The sequence below is a fragment of the Danio rerio genome, chromosome 6 (genome assembly GCF_049306965.1).
Source record: "Danio rerio strain Tuebingen ecotype United States chromosome 6, GRCz12tu, whole genome shotgun sequence".
NCBI classification, from domain to species: Eukaryota; Metazoa; Chordata; class Actinopteri; order Cypriniformes; family Danionidae; genus Danio; species Danio rerio.
Genome location: NC_133181.1, coordinates 1350001 through 1375000, shown reverse-complemented (window position 1 = coordinate 1375000; position 25000 = coordinate 1350001). Strand labels below are relative to the sequence as shown.

General features: G+C 37.4%; 1 protein-coding gene and 1 long non-coding RNA gene across 8 annotated transcripts in view; one reads left to right on the top strand and one right to left on the bottom strand.

Annotated features, from left to right (window-relative positions):
- The window catches only part of zeb2b (zinc finger E-box binding homeobox 2b), a 231619-nt gene that overhangs the window by 73713 nt on the left and 132906 nt on the right, over positions 1-25000 (top strand). For 2 of the 6 annotated variants that reach the window (XM_073953094.1, XM_021476901.3), the window contains exons 1-2: positions 17541-17698; positions 18622-18770. The exons of 3 other annotated variants lie outside the window; for them this stretch is intronic. In XM_073953094.1, the coding sequence (XP_073809195.1) occupies positions 18698-18770 (73 nt within the window). In that variant the 5' untranslated portion in view covers positions 17541-17698; positions 18622-18697. 6 annotated transcript variants of the gene reach the window in all.
- LOC141386152 (uncharacterized) lies at positions 13575-17430 on the bottom strand. Of its 2 annotated transcripts, XR_012407494.1 has the most exons (4): positions 17182-17430; positions 16811-16998; positions 16462-16529; positions 15266-16152 (listed from the first exon to the last, which is right to left on the bottom strand). It is a non-coding gene; the product is annotated as an uncharacterized lncRNA (long non-coding RNA). The 2 variants fall into 2 exon arrangements; XR_012407493.1 differs by lacking the exons at positions 15266-16152; positions 17182-17430 and adding an exon at positions 13575-14007 and having other exon boundaries at positions 16811-17135.

Below are 25000 nucleotides of genomic sequence, written 5' to 3'. Positions count from 1 at the left end.
ATTAACGTATGCTCTGTTTTTGTTTTTGCAAGCTTTGGAGACGTAACACAAATTCCGCTTCTGAATAACAAGTCACCTACAGATTTCATCATGAGCCACGGCTGTGTTCAACAAACTAATGGCCAATGATGGTATTCGAAATGCACTCCAGGGTGGTTTAATTTTCACTGCCGAAAGGAAATCCATCGATGTAGAGTTCCACAACTCCCAAACCAAGCAAGCCAAGGGCGACCGTGGAGGAGAAACTTCACCAATTGTCCAAAGTGAAGGAAAAAGACTCCAGAGAAACCAGGCTCAGCTGGACACCACGGTTTCTCCTATGGCCAATATTATTTCTCTATATTTCTGAAAGCATAGTGCACTTCTTAGAGCGCTCCGCTGGTTAGTGTGCTTGGAGAACTAACATAGGCTTGTAGATTTAGTAAGCTAGACTTTACTTTGAATAAAAGCTTGCGATGAATGATTAAATATAAATGATTGTGTGTGTGTGTGTGTGTGTGTGGCAGCTTCAGTCAGAGTCTGCACCTTCATCTCCACCTATTCTCATGTCTTGTAAGCGTCAGTGTAATGTCAGAGGAGGGATTTCCTAAATATGAGTGTCAGAGTTAAGCGTTTCTCTCCTGTCGGCGCGCCGCCAGCCGCTTTGAAATGCAGATTTTGTGCGAGTGTGTGTGATCTGTCACCTGTGCGAACGCCGAGCGCCAGGTTAGATCTCTATCCCCGCTCCGGCAAATTGCTCCCGATGTCTGCATTGTTCTGCTTGATCTCTTCATCCCAGCGCTGAATCACAGGTTTTGAGGTAAGAGTGTTCAACTTCACCTTAGAAAAGAATCAATTTGCGGGAGAAAACATCAATCCGACACAGTTTTTAGCCAAATGGGATTACATAAGAGAGAAGGGGAGAGAGAGAGAGCAAATAAAGCACTGATTCTGGAGTTCTAGAGGAGCTGGAGATGTGAATAAAACATTAAACCCAGTGTTCTCCGAGTGCTCTTGTAGATTTCACTACATTATCACCTGCCTGACTGCACTCACAGCACGGTCTGCACACCTCAGGTATGTTCCCAGTTGTTGAAGATCAAGATTTGCAAGCACTGTGGAATCACAGCAAGAAGGTCGCTGGTTCGAGTCCTGACTGGATCAGTTGGCATTTGTGTGTGGAGTTTGCATGTTCTCTGTTGGTGTGGGTTTCCTCCTGGTGCTTCGGTTTCCCCTACAGTCCAAACACATGCGCTATAGGGGATTTGATTAACTAAATTGGCTGTAGTGTATGAGTGTGTGTGTGAATGAGTGTGTATGGGTGTTTCCTAGTACTGGGTTGCAGCTGGAAGAATATCAACTGTGTAAAACATATGCTGGAATAGTTGGTGGTTCATTCCGCTGTGGCGACCCCTACTAAATTGGAAATAAATGAATGCATGTATTTATTCTGTTGAACACAAAAGAAGATAATTTGAATAATGCTGAAAAATCTAAGCATCGACTGCCATAACAGGAAAAACAAATAGTGTGGAAGTCTTTTTTTTCAGCAATCTTCAGATTATCCTCTTTTGTGTTGAACAGTTCAAACTTTGGAACTTATAAGTAAACAGTGAGAGCATTTTAATTTCAGGTTAAACGTGTACTGGATATGCAATATGTTTATTTATTTATTTTTTATCCTATGTAAAACTTTATTAATAAATGCAATCCTTCTCTTTCTATACAGTCTATGAATTATTAGCAAATATATCAATAAATGTGAATAAAACCATTGAAAATGTTGCTTATGTCTGTGTTTGGAACAATGTGCTGCATGCGCATGCTTATCTTCAGCGTAATGGATATTTCTCAAATTACAGCACACAGAGCTTTACTGCTGATATATTGGATGACAAAATGTCACAGACATCAAGGCTTTAAACTGGCTAAAATGCTTTTTTTTTCTAAAAACAACGGCTTTATTCTTAAAATTTAATAATTTATTATCACAGTTTATTCTCAAATTAACAATTTTGTCTTCTCAACATTTTTAATTTGACGTTTTCATTCTTGAAACAATGATTTTATTCTTAAAATTTAATCAATTTATTCTCAATATAATATTTTTTTCTCACCAACAAATTTATTCTCAAAATCGAATTAATTTATTCTCAATTTTTTTTCTAAAAATATAAAGATATTTTGTCTTCAAAACAATGAATTCATTCTTAAAATTCCATTATTCTCAGTATTGTGTTTTAATTTTTTTTTTTCCAAAATAGAATGATTTTTGTTTCTCAAAACAAATAATTTACTCTCAAAATTGAGTGAATTTATTTTTAATATTATATTTTAATCTGTTTTTCCCCAATATAATGATTTTGTTTCTCAAAACAAATAATTTATTCACAAAATTAAATTAATTTATTCTTAACATCTAATTTTAATTTTTTTTTAAATATAATGGTATTTTCTTTTCTAAACAATGAATTTATTCAGGAGATTTAATGAATTTGTTCTCAATATTATATTACATTTTTTCTCTAAATATGATTTTTTTTCTCAAAACAATATTTTTTTTTTCACAAAATTCAATTATTTTATTCTCAATATTTAATTTTAATATTTTTTTCTTAAATATACATTTTTTCCCTCAAAACAATGAATTTATTCACAAAATTGAATAAATTTATTCTCAATATCTAATTTTAATATTTTTTTCCTCAAAGTATAATGATTTTTGATTCTCAAAATAATGATTTTTTTTTCACAAAATCAAATTATTTTATTCTCAATATTTAATTTTTAATCTTTTTTCTCAAATATAATGATTTTTGTTTCTCAAAAGAATGAATTTATTCTCAAAATTTGATGAATTTATTTTCAATATTATATATATATATTTTCAAAATGTAATGATTTTTGTTTCTGAAAACAATGTATTTATTTACAAAATTATATTTAATTATTCTCAATATCTAATTTAAATCTTTTCTCAAAATATAGTGATTTTTTTTTTTCTAAACAATGAATTTATTCAAATAAATAAATGAATTTATTCTCATCATGTCATTTCATAATTGTCCTTGTTTAAATTATAACATCATTATAATTCTAAATGTTTTGTTGTTTTGGTGTTGTTGCTTGGCTATAATCTTTTGTAAGAAAAAAAAAAAAAAAAAGACCACTTTCAAAAAAAAAAAAAAAAAAAAAAAAACTTATCAACTACATACTAATTGTGAAAGTTAAAGTTAAGTTGGATTGCTCTTGACATGACTGGTCTCACTGCATCTGAACTCATGCAGAGTTTGTGCTTGCTTTACCGCGTCCCTCAGGTAATGTATATGTGTGTTCAAGAGTAATTCAGCTCTGGGGACTTGCTCTTTACTGGCGTCTGTAAATGTCCCACACTGATGTTTCTAATTAGAGACGCATCCAAACGGGGGTCTCGTCCCTCACGCCTAAAATAAGCCCCTGCGTCTGCTCCTGCCGAGGCCGTAATTCAGAGCTGATGTGAGAAATGATGTTTTATGAGGCAGCAGGTCACAGCGGCAAAACTGGACCACCGACAAACACACACTTTTCCACTCTTATATCACAGTCTTTAGGGCTCCGCTGGGGAGGAGAGAACCGTCCCGCTACTAACCAAACTTACGCTTATTTCCACATACTTTGGAGGTTTAGTTCACGCTGTTATTCATACGGGAGAGACTGAATGTTTCAGAAATGCGTGTGAGTAGAGTAAATGGGAACATTTATTCTGAAAGGACATTGTATAGTCTTGTTTTAGTAACTTCCATGGCACAATCGTGTATTGTCTAAAACCTTTTTTTATTAGGAACTACTTTCTTCCACCATTCATTTACATCTGCAGCTGACGTCAGAACAGCAGAAGCCGTTACTAATTCACCGACATCACTGTGCTAGTGTTTGAATGACTCTCTAGTGTAATGTCTAAAGTGATGACAGAACTGCTGATTTTACTCACACAAATATATCATTCATTTTTGGTGGGTGCTCTTAAATTTTTTCTGATACTCCTAAATATTTCAGGTTGGGAGCACCGGTGCTACCAAGTAAGAAAGTTAATTTCGAGCCCTGATCAAGTGTACATTCTGTTGTTTAACAGCAGTAATATTTGTCAAACTGTAGCATATATATATATATATATATATTTGTTTCAGTGTAGATCAGAGGTGGAGCACTAGTATCAGACGTGTGTTTTCAACAGGAGTTCATTCAGCTGTGAACCCTCAACAGTGTGAATAAACTCTGACCACACATTCAATCAAGCAGACGAGAACGCAGAAACCATGTGACATCGCCATAATGACCGATCTCACACACACACTGACACACACACACACGAGCTGTAATGCGTGTTACTTCAGGTGTGTTTCTCTCGCTCCTCTGTAATGCAGACTGTAGTGTAATGTGACAGCACGCACACACTGCTCGTTAAACACACTCCTCTGCAAGTCTAATGGTGGGGTCAGAGGTCACGAGGGTCTCTCTGATGATTCACTACAGGTCTGTTTAACCACTGAATTCACGTGTGTGTGTGTGTGTGTGTGTGTGTGTGTTTAGAGGAGCATGAGGAGATAATGAGACGCCTCCTCTGCTCTTTTCTCACCTGACCTGAAACCAAACCTGCGCTGACTGTGTGTGTGTGTGTGTGTGTGTGTGTGTGAGAGAGAGCACGGGTGCATGCAAATGTTTGTGTGTGTGCGTGCGTGCATGCATATCTGTGTGTGCTGATGTGTGTGAGTCTGTCTGAGTCAGTGTGTACTGTATGTGTATGTCTGTATGTGTGTATGAATGCATGGATGTGTGTAAGTCTGACACGTGTGTGTGTGTGTGTGTGTGTGTGTGTGTGTGTGTGTAAGCATTTATGTCTGCACGTGTGTTTATGCATATCTGTTTGTGTTGATGTGTGTGAGTCTGAGTCAGTGTGTGTGTACTGTGTGTAATGTGTAAGTCTGTATGTGTGTATGAATGCATGCATGTGTGTGAGTCTGTCTGCGAGTGTTTGTTTTTGCGCATGCATTTTTTTGTGCGCGCGTGCATTCATGTGTGGTGTATGTGTGCATCTGTGTGTGTGTGTGTGTGTGTGTGTGTGTGAGACACAGGATGTAAAGTATTAAGCCACTTGCCTCGCTTGGCAAAATTTTGTCACATGACAGAAAGGAACAGGTTCACAGGTATAAACAATCACACACACACACACACACACACACACACGGACACCAACAGGTGCTGAAGTTCATGTTTCAACATTGCATTCATTTTTTCCTGCTCTGTTTCACACTGAAAACCGTAATCTCTCTCTCAGTGGGTAGCACGATCACCTCACAGCAAGAAGGTTGCTGGTTCGAGTCCCAGCTGGGTCAGTTGGCATTTCTGTGTGGAGTTTGGCATGGGTTTCCTCTGGGTGCTCGGGTTTCCTCCACAGTCCAAACACATGCGCTATAGGGGAACCATAGTGTATGAGTGTGTGTGTGTGTGTGTGTGTGTGTGTGTGTGTGTGTGTGTGTGTGTGTGTGTGTCTGTGTGTGTGAATCAGTGTGTATGGGTTATTCGCAGTACTGGGTTGCGGCTGGAAGGGTATCCACTGCGTAAAGGTAGATTTATACTTCTGTGTTGACACAGTAATTAGTAGTAGAAGAAAAAAGATTTATAAATATCTAAATTTATATATTATATTTACATTTATATAATTATTAAATATATTTAAAGGGGCTAATAATTTTGACCTTAAAATTGTGCTTGAAAAATTAATAACTGCTTTTATTTTAGCGGAAATAAAACAAATAAGACTTTATCCAGAAGAAAAAATATTATCAGACATACTGTGAACATTTCCTGAATCTGTTCAACATCATTTGGGAAATATTTAAAAAAGAAACGAAAATTCGAAGGGGGTGAATATTTCTGACTCCAACTGTGTGTGTGTATATATATATATATATATATATATATATATATATATATATATATATATATATAATGCATTTTTCCACTAATTATTTAAACCAACTCAAACAAATAGTCTTGGAGAAGTCTTTCGTGTTGTCATGAAGGCGATGCGCAGCTTGAATTGTGAATGAATACAGAATGATTGACAGGCGCTGCGCAGAGAGGCGATGAACTGAACATGAATTTAACCACCTGAATATTCGTCTGTGCTTCACATTAAGCTATAGAATGGCTTCAGAACATTTGGGATATAGTAGCCAACATGACAACTTTCTAGTGCCTTTTAATAGTCTACCTTCATGGCTTTGTTGACTTATAACACAGAATATAGCGCACACGCAAGATCGGATTTGGATCGGTACCAGTTGGCAGATCAAGCAAAAAATATGCGTATCGAACCGATATCTGATCCAAGTATCTGTAATATCCGGAACAGTAATAAAAACAGGTATTGATTCATTTATAATAATCGAGATGTGTGTGTGTGTGTGATGTGTGTGTGTGTGTGTTTGCAAGTGCATTACTGAACAGTGTCTATTGCTGTCTGTCTATCTGTGACCGTCTCTGCCTTTCTGTCTGCATCTGTCTCTCTCTCTGTCAGTCTACCTGCGTCTGTTTTACTGCATAGTCTGCGTAATTCTATCTGACTGCATCTGTCTGACTGTTTGTCTTTCTGTCTGTGTCTGTTGTCTGTCTGTCTGACTGCATGTCTGTCAGTCTGTGTAAGTCTGTCTGCATCTGTTTGTCTGACTGCGCAAGTCTGTTAGTCTGCATCTGTCTGTTTGCCCTTCTGTCTGTCTGTCAGTCTGAGTGTGTGTCTGCTTCAGTCCGTCTGTCCATCATTCAGTGCCAGATCTCTCTCTCTCTCTCTCTCTCTCTCGTCCTTCACCCAGTCCCTCTGTAAGTCTGAAGCAACACAATGATCAGTCGAAGGCTTTAAATCACATGAACAGATCCTGAGGAAATCAAACACCTCCTGTAAATCAAACATAATAACCGCTATTCTGGATGCACATTCATATTGTCTATATAGACAGTAATAATCAGAGTTCATTTGATTGCAAATGTTAAATGGAAACAGCTAGAATCCTTCAAAAGAGGTTCACATGGATCACATCCAGACAAACTGTGACATTCTGGCCAATTACAGAGAGAGAGAGAGAGAGAGAGTGTGTGTGTGTGTGTGTGTGTGTGTGTGTGTGTGTGTGTGTGTGTGTGTGTGTGTGAGAGAGAGGTTAAACTAGCTCAAGGGTTTAGTTGAACTCCACTGAACAGTAAACACACTTTCACATGCTGCTCAGCGACTGACGGCTCTTTCTGTGTGTGTTTCCTCTTTAATAATCGTGTGCATCATGTGTGCAGATATTCCCACAATGAACATGGTAAAGACGCAGTGAGGGACTTCTGTCGCTCTAGTTTCACCTATTAAACTCACTTCATGCAAAAATAAGGCGCGCACAAAATCAAAAACACACACGTGGAAGGCTTTGAGCCAAACTCTCTGCGTCTTTTCCCATTAGTATAAAGTAAAAGGTAAAATAATGAGTGTGTGTCATCATTGCCTATATTATAAGTGTGTGGGTGTCACGGTGGCGCAGTGGGTCGCACATTTGCCTCACAGCAAGAAGGATGCTAGTTTGAGTTCTGGCTGGGTCAGTTTGTGTTTCTGTGTGGAGTTTGTATGTTCTCCTCATGTTGGCGTGGGTTTCCTACAAACACATGCACAATAGGGGAATTATTAGGCTAAAATTAACCGCAGTGTATGAGTGTGAATGAGTGTGTGTGGATGTTTCCCAGTATTGGGTTGCAGCTAGAAGGGCATCCGCTGTGTAAAACATATGCTGGAATAGTTGGTGGTTCATTCCACTGTGGTGACCCCTGATAAATAAGGGTCTAAGCTGAAGGAAAATGACTGACTCATAATAATAATATTAATAATTCTGGGCGTCACAGTGATGCAGTGGGTAGCACGATCACCTCACAGCAAGAAGGTCGCTGATTTGAGTTCCAGCTGGGTCAGTTGGCATTTCTATGTGGAGTTTGCATGTTCTCCCCGTGTTGGCGTGGGTTTCCCCCACAGTCCAAACACATGCACTATAGGGGAATTGGGTAAGCTAAATTGTCCATAGTGTATGTGTGTGAATGAGAGTTTATTGGTGTTTCCCAGTGATGGGTTGCAGCTGGAAGGGCATCCGCTGCAAAAAAAAAACATATACTGGATAAGTTGGCAGTTCATTCCGCTGTGGCGACCCCTGCCTATTAAAGGGACTAAGCCGAATGAATGAATAATAAGAATAATTATTTATATATGTATTTTTTTAACTTCAAGTGCCCTTAACAGACGTCAAAGGCTCTTGATTGGAACACCTCCTACTACAGAACCTAAAGGTCAATCAAAAGAGCAGCTTTATATTCAAATGCTCAGGTGTGTGATATTTTTATTGACTTTCTCAACGTTTTCCAAAGAGGACACGTGTGAGAGAGAGAGCGAGAGTCATAGGTAAAATTCAATAGAGAGGCGGATAAGAGCTCATCTTTGACCTGTAATGCTCTCTCTCTCTCTCTCTCTCTCTCTCTCTCTCTATGGATGAGTGTGGACACTTTTCACGTTTCTTGGCTGAATGATTGATTAATTAAATGATTGATTTTTTTTCCAATTAATTAATTAAAAAGACTTTTATTTAGGGTGGCACGGTGGCTCAGTGGTTAGCACTGTTGCCTCACATCAAGAAGGTCGCTGGTTTGAGTCCAGGCTGGGCCAGTTGTCATTTCTGTGTGGAGTTTGCATGGTTAATGAATGAATGACTCCTATTTATTTAAGCTTCAGCTTTGTTTCGCTCTTCATTTTTATTGACTTGCAAATAATAATTCTGAAGCTTCAACATTTTTAGTTTCAGTTTCTTGCCAGTGCAACACATAAAACCACATTTAGACAATGTCCTCCAAAGAACTTATAATAAAAATATATTGTTTATTTTGTTAACTCCCCAAAGAGCTGCTTGTCTCGAGTGCCCTTAACAGACGTCAAAGGCTCTTGATTGGAACACCTCCTACTACAGACCCTAAAGGTCAATCAAAAGAGCAGCTTTATTTGATATTTTTATTGACTTTCTCAACGTTTTACACACACTTTTGCATGAAAAACTTCACTTCAAGCATCTTTACTATGAGTCCACATTTAACTGCAGTGATAAAAACATTACTGGAGTATATTACAATCCTCCAAAGAGGAAACGTGTGAGAAAAGAGTGAGAGAGAGAGCGAGAGTCATAGGTAAAATTCAATAGAGAGGCGGATAAGAGCTCATCTTTGGCCTGTAATACTCTCTCTCTCTCTCTCTCTCTCTGCGGATGAGTGTGGACAATAGTCTCAGCAGTGGCCCCTGATTGCCTCTTTTCACATGTTAATGAGCATCTCTGCGTTCCTCCTCTTTTCCCAAATCTCCACAAATTATACAGCAAACACAGAAAAAGGAAAATCCTACGGCTCTCTCTTTCTCTCTGCCTCCTTTTTATTCAACAAACTGACATGTAAATGCGAGTGTAAGTGTTGTTCTCCGGCGCTCTGATCGGCAGCTAATTGTAGCCGTCAATTGTATAAGATGCTCTTTTACTTCAACACAAACCCGGATCAAACACAATCAACACTCCTGCCTGTTTAAGAGAGAGAGAGGGAGAGGGGGAGAGAGATGTTGCCTGTCACAGCGATGACTGCGTTTATTTGCATCACACGTTGGAATATAAATATTTGTTGATTTGCTCATTTTGCGTCTCTCAGAGATCTGAATGGTGTGGCGGATCCTCAATGAGACGGTGAATACACACGCCACGCTCGCTGTTTAACACAACCTCCAGCATGGCTTTTTAAGGACACAAATATGTATTTATATTCAAATTTATTCAGCATTTATGCTAATGCGCAAAGTGACAAAATCTGGAGGTGATGCGCTAACTCGCTGAACAGGTGTACAAGGGATTTCTTTATCCCATTTTTTTTTTTTTGGAGGAGGAGATGTTTCGATTTTTAAGTGTTTCTTGAATTTAATTGTGAGATTTTGATGTATAAGAGAGTAAATGTCTACTGTAAAGTCTTAATAACGTGTTTGATGCACACTGTACAAAATGATTTGTGGTGATTATGCTTGCTTGGAATTAATTGTGAGGTTTTTGGGTAAAAAAAATATTCTAAATATCCCTTATAAATACATCCTATAACATTTTAATAGTGTATTTCATGTACAAACTTTTCTGAAAATGTCTTTATAAATCTTTAATAAAATCCCCTATAAATATCCCCTGTCCCCTTTAACGTCTAAATAAAAGGTGTTTGATGGACTGAACACTGGACAGATTTTATTTCTGGATATTTTTGCTTTATTTGTGAGATTTTTAGGTATGAAAATCTAAATATCCCCAATAAATATATTTTATAACATCTTAATAGCATATTTTATGCAGACTGTAATGTTTTGTGGAGATTATGCTTTGTTAAATCTAAATATCTCTTATAAACATATCTTTTAACATCTTGATAAATAATTTCATGTAGAAACTTTCTTGAAAATGTCTTTATAAATCTTAATAAAATCCCCAATAAATATCCCCCGTCCCTCTTTAACATCTAAATAAAAGGTGTTTGATGGACTGAACACTGGAGAGATTTTATTTCTGGATATTTTTGCTTTATTTGTGAGATTTTTAGATATAAATATCTAAATATCCCTTATAAATACATCTTATAACATCTTAACAATGTATTTCATGTACAAACTTCCTTGAAAATGTCTTTATAAATCTTTAAAAATCATCATTAAATATGCCCTGCCCCCCTTTAACGTCTAAATAAAAGGTGTTTGAGGGACTGAACACTGGACAGATTTTATTTCTGAATATTTTTGCTTTATTTGGGAGATTTTAGGTATAAAAGTCTAAATATACCTTATAAATATATCTTATAAAATCTTAATAATGTGTAACATGCAAATGTTTTTGGAGCTTTCTTAAATCAAAATATATTTTATAAACATATCTTATAACATCTTAATAATGTATTTCATGTAGAAACTTACTTGAAAATGTCTTTATAAATCTTAATATAACAACTAAATAACTGGTGTTTATGGACTGCACACTGTACACATGATTTCTGGAGATTTTTGCTTTCTTGAAACTAATTGTGAGATTTTGATGTAAAAAAAAGTCTAAATATATCTTATTAATATATCTTATAACATCTTAAGAATGTTTTATTATTGCATCTTTTGTTGAAATTGTGAGATTGTGATTAAATCTTGATAAAATCCTCAATAAATATCCCCTGTCCCTCTATCATGCCTAAATAACAGGTGTTTCACAGACTGAACACTGTACAAATGATTTCTAGAGATTTGTGTGTGTGTGTGTGTGTGTGTGTGTGTGTGTGTGTGTGTGTGTGTGTGTGTGTGTGTGTGTGTGTGTGTGTGTATGTGTGTGTGTGTGTGTGTGTGTGTGTTTGTGTGTGTGTGTGTGTGAAATTTTTAGGTGTAAAAAATAAAAAAATCTCTAAATATCTATTATAAATATGTCTCATAACATGTTTCAGCCACACTGTGGTGATTATATACTTTCTTAATACATTTCTTAAAATGTATTGTGAGATTTTCAGGTATAAAAATGTAAATATCTCTTATGAATCTCTTATAAAATCTTAATAATGTGTTTCTTGCCACACAGTACAAATGATTTGTGTAGGTTATACTTATATTTACTTTGTTGAAATTAATTGTGAGATTTTGTTGAAATCTTAATAAATCTCGATAATGTTGTCTATAAATATCCCGTCCCCTATAATGTCTAAATAATGGGCGTTTCATGCAATGAACACTGTACTAATCATTTCTTCAAAAAAAAAATTCTTGAAATTAATTATTTCTAAAATTATTTGTAAAAAATGTAAATATCCCTTATAATTATATCTCATAACATCTTAATAATGTATTTCAGCCTCACAGTACAATAAATTTTTGTATATTATATACTTTCTTGCAAATTTTCTTGAAATTAATTGTGAGATTTTGATGAAATCTTGATAGAAATCCTCAATAAGTTTCCCCTGTCCCCCTATAACCTCTAAATAACAGGTGTTTCTTGTACTGAACACGGTATAAATACTGTATATCTTATAAAATCTTAATAATGTAAGATTATTCTTTCTTGAAACTAATTGTATATTTTAACATCTTAATAATGTGTCCAGCCACTCTGTACAAATGACTTTTGGAGATCATCTTGAAAATGTTCTTGAAATTATGAGATTTTGATGTATGCAAATGTAAATATCCCTCATGAATGCATCTTATAACACCTCAATAATGTATTTCAGCCACAGTTCTTGAAATTATTTTTTAAATTAATTGTGAATTTTGAATAAAATCTCTAATAAATATCCCCTGTTCCCTACAGCATGTAAATAACAGGTATTTCATGCACTGAACACAGCACAGATGATTTCTGGAGATTTTTGTTTCTTAAATTTTTTCTTGAAATTCAAGTTTCTCAAAATGATTTGTGAGTTTTTGATGTATAAAAATATAAATATCCCTCATAAATATATCACATAACATCTTAATAATGTGTCTTATCGAATGATTTTTGGAGATTATTCTTGAATTTTTTTAAATAATCTTATTAAATCTTGATAAAATCCTCAATAAATATTCCCTGTAACATCTATATGACGGGTGTTTCATGTGCTGACACTGTACAAATAATTTAGCGAGATTATTAATTCTTGAAAATCTTGGACATCATTCCTAATTCATAAATATACAATTATTATTCATATTCTAAAATTATTTGTGCACTTTAATGTATAAAATCTAGAAATCCCCTATACAATCTAAATAAGTGTTTCATGTACATTGAACAAATGATCTGTGGCTGTTTCTACACCAGTGTTGTTGATGCGATATGTTAAACCGATCAGCATCCGACCATCAGTTTTACCTACAGCTCTTTGATTGTGTCATGTTTTTAATTAACTGTGAGATTTTGATGACATCTTGATACAATAATCATCCCCTGTCCCCTTATAACATCTAAATAACAGGTGTTTCAGACTGAACACTGTGCAAATAATTTCTGGAGATTTTAGCTTTTGTTGTGAGATTTTTAAGTATTAAATTTTAAATATCCCTGATAAACATGTCTTATAACATCTTAATAATGTGAGATTATTCTTTCTTGATAACTTTCTTGAAAGTAATTGTGAGATTAGGATGAAATCCCTAAAGAATATCCCCTGTCCACTGCAACATCTAAACATCTCAACATCTAAATGGGTGTTTCGCTGAACACTAGACAGGTTATATTTCTGGAGATGTGTTTTCCTTCAAATTTTACTTGAAATTCAATTTTCTTAAAATGATTTGTGAGTTTTTGATGTGCAAAAATGTAAACATCCCTCATAAATATATCTCAACATCTCATCTAATGATTTTTGGAGATTATTCTTGAAAATATTTTTAATAATCTTATTAAATCTTGATAAAATCCTCAATAAATATCCCCTGTAACATCTAAATGACAGGTGTTTCAAGTGCTGACACTGTCCAAATATTTTATGGAGATTATTCATTCTTGAAAATCTTTTTCAAGACATTTTAATGACATCTTAATAAATCTTGATTAAATCCTCAATTAATATACTCTGTCCATCATGACGTCTAAAGAACAGGCATTTCATGTGCACACTGTACAAATGATTTCTGGACATCATTCCTAATTCATAAATATACAATTATTATTCATATTCTAAAATTATTTGTGCATTTAAAATCTAGAAATCCCCTATAAAATCTAAATAAAATCTGAACAAATGCTCTGTGGCTGCTTCTACACTGTTGTTGATGCGATATGTTAAACCGATCAGCATCCGACCATCAGTTTTACCTACAGCTCTTTGATTGTGTCATGTTGTTAATGAATCAGAATGTGTCACAAGCTCTGACACTGCGTTTGATCCAGAGTGATGTGTGTCACCTGCCGTGACTGCGTCTCCGTTCCTGACGCTCTTCCACAAGAGGGCCGAGTCCTGCAGGAGAAACCCAGCTTTTATTTCAGAGGATCAGTTCGATTTCACATGCCTGCGAAGTTTTGCACGGCGGATTTGTTTCCCTTTTACAAGATTCATATGCAAATGTGCATCGAGATTAGAGATACGACAATTATTCCAGCTCGTGATAAATTATTCATTTAACAACCGTCAATTATTAATTCCACGCGAACAATAAGGCATATTTCTGTAGGCAGACCTTTACCTTTCTCTCCCTCCCTGTGTGTGTGTGTGTGTGTATGAACTCTGTTAATGTCAGAATTAATCCTGAATGTTTTCCATTTTGTGCTTGAGAAAGCTGGAGTTATAAATACGTCTGCGGGTTTGCCGTGGCGCTGCTACTTTCCCCTCACTGGAGACCTGACCTCTTTACCGAGAGAGATTCACATTCATCGCTCTCTCGTTTGATGCGTGCAAATGAAGAGAGTCGGCTAATAATCTGATCTGATCATCCTCCGTACCGAACAAGTGCTACATGCGGAAATCAATAGCTATTTGATGCATACGGCATTTGCAGAAGCGCAGCGTGCATGGCGTTATATACAGTAGAGCCTGCGGCTACTGTACAACTCATTTCACATGACTTTCAGATCACTCCCTGCGCTGGAATCGTCCATCAGTCTTGTGCTTCTTCCTGCTTTCTTTTGTCTGTGTGTGTGTGTGTGTGTGATACGCTCACCCCAATACAGCTGTCATTCACATTAAAATGCGGCTGTGAATGGAGCAGGTTTGTTGGGTAGATGCATAATTAATAAGTACAGATGAGAAATCGCTACCGCATGTAATGCATGTGCATGCATGCTGTATTCGCACAGATCTGCGAACAGTCGGACAGGCTTTTTGGCTGGTGATGCGCACGCTCACATGAAGATGTGATAATTATGCTAATGAAATACACGCCTGTAACTCTGCGACTGTTGTGCGCTTTATAATGACTGTAGGAGAATTAAGTAGCAGCGCAGGATGGGCTCAAGTTCATACTGGATTTTTTTTTGATGTAAACAGATTGACCATGTCGTTTTATATCAATTCAAGTTAAACGCGCTCTTTTAATGTGCACTATATATTTAAATGTCATCATTATTCTGATATTTCTTGCATGATGCATTCATAATTCACACATTTGCATTTGTACATACATTTTTTTAATATTTTGACTATGCAATTTCACATGAATTAATCTTAACACAAAATAAAGATGCAATTAATTGCACTCCATTAAACAAATGTACTGTATGACAGCATATTTAAATTGTTTTATTCTCATATGGGATTTTTTTTTTGCATGATGCATTTATAATTTACACGTTTGCAACTGTGCATGTGCATTTTTTACAGATTGATTATGCAATTTCACATTAATTTACCTTTAAATAAAATAAAGATGCAATTAATTGCTCTGTATTAAATAAATGTACTGTATGACAGCATATTTAAATTGTATCATCCTCAGTGGGGATTTTCTTGCATGATGCATTTATAATTTACACATTTGCAACTGTACATACATTGATTTTTGCGGATTGACCGTGCAATTACACATCAGTTTATTATCAAATAAAATAAAGATGCAATTAATTGCACTCTTTTAAAATGCACCATATATCCCCTTCTTTAAATGTTATCATCCTCAGGGATTTTCTTGCACAGTGCATTCATAATTTACACATTTGCAACTGTACATACATTGTTTTTTACAGAATGACCATGCAGATTTACATCAATTTATCTTCAAATAAAATAAAGATGCAATAATTGTTCTCTTTTAAAAATGCACCATATATCCCCTTCTTTAAATGTTATCATCCTCAGGGATTGTCTTGCACGGTGCATTCATAATTTACACATTTGCTTCAACACGTTATAATGCAGCGCACCGATGATGTGAGTTTAGAAAAAGCCCCCTTCCCAAAAAAAAAAAAAAAAAATGTAAAAAAATAAATAAATCTTGCCTTTTGAGAAGCTGAGTGTGTGACAGGTCAGGAATGAAGGAGAGGGTGTAACGGGAGCGAGCGCAGAAAGGGGGCGTCTGTCTCCTCCATTAAATGAACACATTCATGAACCCAGAGGGTCGAGCGAGCAGGGTTTGTCCGTTTCACACTGCATTCAACCGTGTGTAAAATACTTGCACATCAAAACAGAGACAGACACGATAGATAGATAGATAGATAGATAGATAGATAGATAGATAGATAGATAGATAGATAGATAGATAGATAGATAGATAGATAGATAGATAGATAGATAGATAGATAGATACATTAAAAATAGACAATCTAATATATTCTTTGGTTGGACATCCAAATTAGCTATACAAATATTGAATTAGCCAGATTTTATGAGCCAGGGGAGGTCAAATCCAGTAAAAAGGCATGTCAGCTTTTAGCACAGACTGATTGATTAATTATTGTCTGACTGATCTGTGTCACTCACCCTACAGGGATATACAGTAGATCCGGATGGATGAATTCAGACAGTCACGGACAAACCCAGCGCACAGCCTGCATTCACAGCGTGGAGAAAGACAGAAATCACATCAAAATCCTTTATAGGAATGCAGCATTTATATGTTGTTTCTATTCTAGTCATAAATAACAACAATAATAATAAAAATAAATAATAATGATAATAATAATAATAATGATAATAATAATAATAATAATTATTATTATTATTATTATTTTTATTATTGTTATTATTATTATTATAAGTATTATTATTATTCCATTATTTTTTGAAATTGAATTACTTGATTGCATGTGTTAAATAATCAATTTCATACCTGATTGATTATAGATTACTGCAGTCGGAGGTTTGTGCTGAACAAAAGCATCAATCAGAGCAGATGCCAGCAGACTGATGTCTTCATTATCCTCACAAACCCAGAAAGAGCACAAACTCTGTGCACTAAAAGCAGTGTCGCCCTCTGAAGACTCGCGCTCTAACGCGTAAAACACAGTAACAACAAAGCTGGAAGAATGCAGAGGGAGAAAGAGAGAGAAGAAGCTCATTCACGCCCTTAAATGTGTCGGAATCCCTCACGACGAGGCTTTAGGTCTGCTTCAGATGTGAAATTGCATGGATGTTGTGTTAGATGGATAAAGGAGCGAGTTTTAGGTGAGGTTTGTCTTACCTGTGCACCTGCGGACTCACCTGTCGCACCTCCGGCGCGCGCGCTCCTCTCTGACAGAACGTCATCCGTTTTTATTTCACCCTCTCTTATTTCCCGGACAGTTGCATTCGTGGTGTGCGCTGAGGAGAAAGAGAGGGAGAGAAAGAGAGAGAGAGGGAAAAAAAAACGTCGAACTTTCTTCAAACGTTATTCGTGTCTTTGCTATAAAGGTGTCCGATGTTCTCTCCGCGTGCGTGCGTGCGTGTGTGTGCGCGCGCGCGCGTGTGTGTGCGCGCGCGCGCTCATAAAACACACACGTTTGGCTCTATTATCCCTCCCTGTGCTGATAGGTGGCGTGTGTTTCTCTCTCTCTCGAAAAGAAAAGGAGGAAAACAGTGTCATTCGAGGCGTGTGAGCGCGTCAGTCCGAGCGCAGGTTTGAGTCCTGGAGTGTGTGAGAGGATCAGTCAGGAATAACGCGCCTCTGTTTCTCAGGCTTTATTCTGGACCCAGACACTATAACACACACAACACACACTCCTGCAGCAGAGAGCACAAGGTAAGACACACTCTTTTACCTTTTCACATCTTCTTGAGAACAGTCCTGACGCGGGATAAAGCCGCTTTAATGTTGATGGGGCTGAGGATGCTCTTAGGTGAAGGTGTGTGTGTGTTTTGCTCTTACCTTTGCGTTCACCTGTGCAGGTGCGCTGAGAGACAGGTAAAACCGACGGCTTATTTTAGAAAAGAAAGCTGTGCTTTTAGAAAACAAATCTTAATAGATGATTTGAACTATTTATTTTAATATAAAGTATTTTTTAATTTCTGCGATGTTGCAGTGCGCGAGACTGCTGATAGAAAGCGATGTCTCATCGCGACGTTTAACTGTAAATGCAGAGCAAACACACTATTAAAAAGCACATTTTAGACATGCAATCACACAAATATATTTAGCTTATGCTAAATAAATATAAACACAAATTATGCAGCTTTTTCTACATTTGATTAATTCGTTTTGCTTCCCAGCACCTAATATTGCACACTATTATTCAAATCAGATTGAAAGTTTTCAAATCTTGCCTTTTTGCTAAAAGTCATGCAAACCAAATGCATATTTTTAATTGCATTTATTTCTTTAAGTTTAATCAATTTAACAAACGGTTCTCAAATACAACACGATTCGTCCTGATTGTATAGATGAGTTAAACGCAAAACAAGTAAAGCTGCGCGCACTGACACACCAAACATGTCAAATATAAATCCAGCCTGTGACCTTTGAGACTCGCCATTATTTAGTATTAAAGCACACATGCTCGCTTAATCTGCTTATTTAGACGTGTCCACCACAAGTCAATGCATGCGCAAGTCCTCCGCTGATCAGATGCACGGACAGCGACTGATCCGAGAGCTTCTCATTGACTCTTGTGCCCGTGTGTGTTTCTGTGTCTTTCTGTTCGTGTGCTCGGGCTGATGGGCTGCCAGAGGGAGCGGTTCACCCTGCTGCCGTGTTTGCTCGGGTCTGAGTCCATGCAAACTGCCATCTGATCCACGTTTATCAATGCGGGAGCTGATCATGGCGGATGGCCCCCGGTGTAAGAGGCGAAAACAAGCCAACCCGCGGAGGAAAAACGGTAAGAGCGGCTTTTGGGAAAAGTGTCCTGGCGCGGCGAACGGACGCGGGCATGTGAGACCGGACAGATCAGGGGGTCCAGATGGAGGAAGCGCACGTAGAAATCGGACTCAGCGCGCGCGCGATGTAAATAAAGGCCAAATAACGCGCGCGCTTCTGTCTATTTTCGCGCAAGTTTGGATTTTAAAACTTTTGTGCGCATTTTCTCGAGCGCTCTGCTTGTGTTTGATGCCTGTGGATTCTTTACACTTCATGTTGACCGATAGTCTCAACGCATTATTTTCATTCATTCGCAGATGCATGAATTAGAGCTGCTCATTTGCGTGTGTGTGTGTGTGTGTGTGTGTGAGAGAGAGAGAGCTCGGTTGCTGTTTTATAAATACAGTTTTGCATTAAACACACGCAGGCTGATTGTAAAGCACACGCGGTGAGTTTTTATAAACTCCACTGGTGTTTTAGGGGATGTTTTAAATCTGCAGTGTTTCACACACACACTATAGTGGTTTTATTTTATGCATATAAACTGAAGCTGCATTGGAGAGTTTGTTGCCGCCGGCTGTTTGGAGTTTTTAATTCTGCTTCTCGAGGATTAAACGCTGCGATCAGTTCACTTCCACCTTCCTCTTCCTTTATGAAATGTTTCATATTGATCCGCTAAAAATCAATACGAGCACAAGGGTCTTTTCAGCCTCACGAGTGTCTTCAAGAGCTAAAGTTTAAAAAAGAGCGATTTTTTTTATAGGATAGCCTGCATTATTTAATAATCATGCTTTTCATCGAATTTAATCTTAGGAAATGATCTTGTTTTTAATGCACTACTTGTGCGCGATTTGCATAAAAATGCGTGGATTAAATATTCGCCTGCACCGCTCGTGACTCGTGTAAACGCGGGTGTGTGGTGACGCTCAATTAATTGTTTAGGGAGAAATAAAAAATGCACAAACGCATCCTGATGTGAAGTGACAGTCGTTTTAAAACGAGGACACAGATGAAATATTCAGTGCTGCTGGATGACCGAGGGCTGAAATGTGCACACCTGCTGGATTCAGGTGAAATCTGCAGATTTAATTAATATAACAACGTGTTATTTTTCATCATGCATGCATGCGTTCTGCTGAAATTAAATGCATGCTGTTTTTAAAAGCATACTCTTAATATGCTTTGCATTGTAAATCAACTTTTCGAGGAGATGAATTGCACACATCTTGAGGCAAAGCCAAACTCTGGATATCTCTGATGCAGCGCTGCTGTTTTCTTCTCTTTCTCCCGCTGTTCAACTTCTGTCCAGCTGCGTGTCAGTCTGAGCTGCTTTATTTAGGGCCCGTAGCCTTTAATTTAAAGTGCACACACACACACACACACAATAAAAATGAAGAAGCAGCACATTGATGTCTCTGATGTCAGAGGTCAGAAAAGTGTGCAGTTTTTCCATGCAATGGAAAGTCTTTGCTTTACAATACACATTCAGCCTGCGTGCAATGACAGGAAGATCCGCTTCCTCCAGCCGCCGGCTGTCCTGAGATGCACATTTTCACACGTTTCCTACAGCACAAAGAGCAGCTCCTCGCCGTGCATGCGTTCAGATTGATTACATCATCTCAGGTTTGCAAAAGGAGAAGTCTCAGTGTTTGATTATGGCAGCTGAGCCGTCGCTGCTGAATTAGGAGGGGGGCGACTCTTTGGCTCGGGCTCTTTCATCCCCAACAATAGCAGATTCCGCCCCGTCTAAACTGTTTCTGCGCCCCCATTATGCTGCGCGGCTCCTCCTCTGCCTCCTGTGTTTGGGAGGAGCGGGGCCCGGCGTGCGCACAGCTGATTGTCAGCTCTAATACGTGTCATTTACATGTGCGCAAGGTGAGCGGAGCGTGAGCACCTTCAGTTCCTCTGCGCGCACACACACCCAAACAAACTCTGGAGTCTGGCAGACTCGCGGAAGGCAGAAATCCTCCATGCTTTTCTGCTCTCTCTGCTTTATTCAACTCAAGTTGATATGCATTGCACTTTTCGCCCTAAATATCATTCCAAAGCAGCTTCACGAAAAATGTGCATGCTTTAACATTACAGTACAAATCTGAAAAGTTGTGTTTAGACTGTGTGTAGTTGTACAGTTGAGTCTGTGCATGATCAATCTGTCCGTGCTCTCTTATCAGTGTGTTATTCGCTTCAGGTTGATTTCTTTAGTGCTTTGCACCAGTTCCAAAGCAGCTTTACAAAAAGGTGCATGTAATGCGTTGTGTATGCTTTAGACAGTGTATAATCACAGTTATACAATATATATCATCCTTGATCTGATGTCTATGTGTTCAGTTTATCTGTGTTCTGTGCTTTATTCAATTCAACTTCATTTCCATATGGCTTTTCACCATTATTATCATTCCAAAGGTGCATGTTTTTACATTAAAGCACAAATCATAATAAGTATAATCAGTTATTGCATGCAATTATACAGTATATAGTGCGCTTTCAAAATGCTGATGTCTATGTGCATGCTCAATTTATCTGTGCTTTACTCTATTCAAGTTGATTTCTTTTGCGCTTTGCACTATAATTATCATTTACGAAAAGATGCACCCTTATGCATTGCAATCCAAATTAAAGTTGTGTAAAGTTTAGATAGTAATCATAGTGACCCTGCAGTTATACAGTATATAGTTTCCTTCCTAATTGCTGATGTCTTTGTGTGTTCAATTGATCTGTGCTTCATTATATTATTCGTGCTCTCAATGTGTTGCGCTTGTCTAGTGTAGTGTTGTGGGTCAGTAATTGTGACCAGTGTTTTTGTAGTACAGATTTGATGGCGTCAAATCATTTCTGAATTCCTCATTTATATAATTTTAAAAGTCAATGCATGTTCGTTTGTTTGTTTGGATTTTAATATGAATTTTTCTCACACACATACTGTGTGCAGTGCAGTGTTGTGGGTCAGTAATTGTGAGCAGTAATCATTTAGAGTCGGGCTGCTGTCATTTCAGGGTTTTTGATGAATTATTTTAGTACCGAAACTGATCTGATTGCATTAAATAGTTGTATATTTCATCAATTATTATTTTGGACTTGTGTGCTGCACAATTTGCACTGTTGTGTAATATTTGTCACATTTTAAAAGTCAGTGCATGTGCTTTTTGCTTTGGATTTACTGCACTGGATTTACTGACGCAGTCCAGATGGACTTTTTAAGCGATTAAATGGGTGATGATGATACATTTTAAAAAGCGTATTGTGTTATACATGAATTGAACTCTGCTAAAATGTACCCATTTTTATATATTTACACAGTATTCAGTTGTTTTAATTGTTTTTGTTTTAATTTTGCATAGAGATAATATCATTAATTCAATATAAGCATTCTTTAATTTTTAATTTTTACATTTCAGTCATGCAGATAACTGAGATTTTTGTTAGACTTAGTATTATTTTTCAGTTTGACCCAGAGCTCTGTGGAAAAAAAGGTGCACACTCCTATATGTGAAATCTGCACACATTTTAAGTGCCTGCCAATCAAAATCATGCACAAGCTCCACCCCTCATGTTTATTTTTGAATATTCATATACCTAATTTAATTATGCCATCTTCCACCAATAAGATCTCTCAACTCAATTCATACAAAACCAATTGCATGCTATTCAAATGCACCTGTTAAAAGGACCAGAGTACATTATACAGTGCGATACGTCATTTATAAGGGTAACATCAAACTCCTGGAGCTGACAGATTGAACGTTTGCCTGCCAATCAAAATCATGCTCAAGCTCCACCTCTCGTGTTTAGTTTTGAATATTCACATAATTTGATTATGCCGTTTTCTCTCAACTCAACTCATTCAATATAAATTGCATTCATTCCAAAAAGACGTAATAAGACCAAAGTGCACTAAGATAATTCATTTTAAGGCTCATATGAAGGGAGGTGACAGATTTGAGTGTTTGTCTTCTCGTGGTGTTGGTTTGTTCGTTAGTGGAGATAATTTTGCTTGTGTTGTCTGAAGTGCCTGCCAATCAAAAAACATGCAAGCTCCGCTCCTCATGTTTATTTTTTAAATATGCATATACCTATTTTGATTACGCCAATAAGATCCCTCAACTCATTCGAAACCAGTTGCACACATCCTAAATGGACACATTAAAACGACCAGAGTGCAGTGCGATGCATCATTTTTAAGGGTCACGTCAAGCTCCTGGAAGAGTTCAGATTAAGCATTTGCCAATCAAAAACATGCACAAGCTCCGCCCCTCATGTTTATTTTTGAATATTCACACACCTGATTTGATTTCGCCAATAGGATCCTTCAAGTTTTTCTAAACCAGTTGCACACATCCTAAATGGACAGATTAAAATGACCAGAGTGCAGTGCGATGCATCATTTTTAAGGGTCATGTTGAGCTCCTGGAGGTGACAGATTGAGCGTTTGCCAATCAAAAGCATGCACAAGCTCCACCCCTCATGTTTATTTATTTTTTTTAATATTCACAAAACTAATCTGATTATGCCAATAAGATCCCTCACTCATTCTAAATCTGTTAAAATCACTTGTTAAAATGACCAGATTGCAGTGCAATACCTCATTTTTAAGGGTCATGTCAAGCTCCTGAATGGACAGAGTAGGCGTTTGCCAATCAAAAACATGCACAAGCTCCGCCCCTTATGTTTATTTTTGAATATTCATGTATCTAATTTAATAACACTGTCTTCCACTATTAAGATCTCTCAACTCAACTCATAGAAAACCAATGAATGCATTCTAAATGGGCATATTAATAAGACAGAAGTGCACCAAGTCATTTTTAAGCCTCATATCAGTAGAGGACGCTTGTCTTCTCGTGGTGTTCGTTTGTTCGTCAGTGGAGATATTCTGGCTTGCATTGCTTGAAGTGCCTATCAATCAAAAGCATCCACAAGCTCCGCCCCTCATGTTTATATTAGAATTTTCACATGCCTAATTTGATTACGCTGTCTTCCACCAATAAGATCTCTCAACTCAACTCATTTAAAACCTATTGCACGCATTCTAAATCGACATATCAATAAGACCAAAGTGCACTGGGATAAATCACATCAAGGGAGGTGACAGATTTGAGCGTTTGTCGTCCCGTGATGTTTGTTTGTTCATCAGTGGAGATATTTTAGCTTGCACTGCTTGAAGTGCCTGTCAATCAAAAACATCCACAAGCTCCGCCCCTCATGTTTATATTTGAATATTCATATATCTATTTTAATTCCAATAAGATGCCTCAACCCATTCCAAATCAGTTGCATGCGTTCAGCACAATAAGATGAGCAGAGTGCGCTGAGATAAGTGATTTTTAAGGGTCACGTCAAGCTCCTGGAGGTGACAGATTTGAGCGTTTGTCTTCTCGTGGTGTTTGTTTGTTCGTCAGTGGAGATATTTTGGCTTGTGTGTGTGTGTGTGTGTGTGTGTGTGTGTGTGTGTGTGTTGGGGGGGGGGGGGGTGTTTCAGTCAGACTCTGTGGAAATGCCTTAGGTGTGACTTCACTTTCACTCACATCAGCGCTGACCCGACTGCCTTTCATATCACATCCAGCGCGTCTCCACCGGTAAACATCCCCCGAGGGCCGAACAAAGAACACGGCCCTTTCTCCTTAATCACAACCCAGCCCTCGCTCTCTCTCTCTCTCTCTCTTCTCTCTCTTTTCTCTCTCTCTCTCTCTCTCTTTCTGCCAGCGCGCAGCATTTGCATTCAGCTTCAGAAAGGCACGCATGAAAAGGGGGAAGAGCGACAGAAGAGAAGAAGAAAACACAGAATAAAGGCAGGAGAGGGTGGGTGTCGAGAGCAAAATAACTGAGGTGTTTGTGAATGTTTGTTGGGCCTCCCCTGGTTACGGCCCTTATATAGACACACACACATGCATGCATGCACACACACACACACACACACACACACACACACACACACACACACACACACAGATATAGTGTTACGCAGCGGCATGTTCGCTCTATTCATGGCTGCACACTTTCACACTTAAGAGAAAATCATCTGTGTGTGTTGCGCGGCTGCTTTAAGAGGCAGGAATAGTTCAGAACAGGTGTGTGTGTGTGTGTGTGTGTTTAGACAAACAAACAAATGAGTTGTGTATATAAATAGACTACTAAATAAATAAACTAATGAGCTAATAAATAATAAAATAAATAAATGGACTAATAAAAAAAATAAAAAAATAAATAAAATAATAAATAAACAAATAAATTACTGAATGAGAAAAAATATAATAT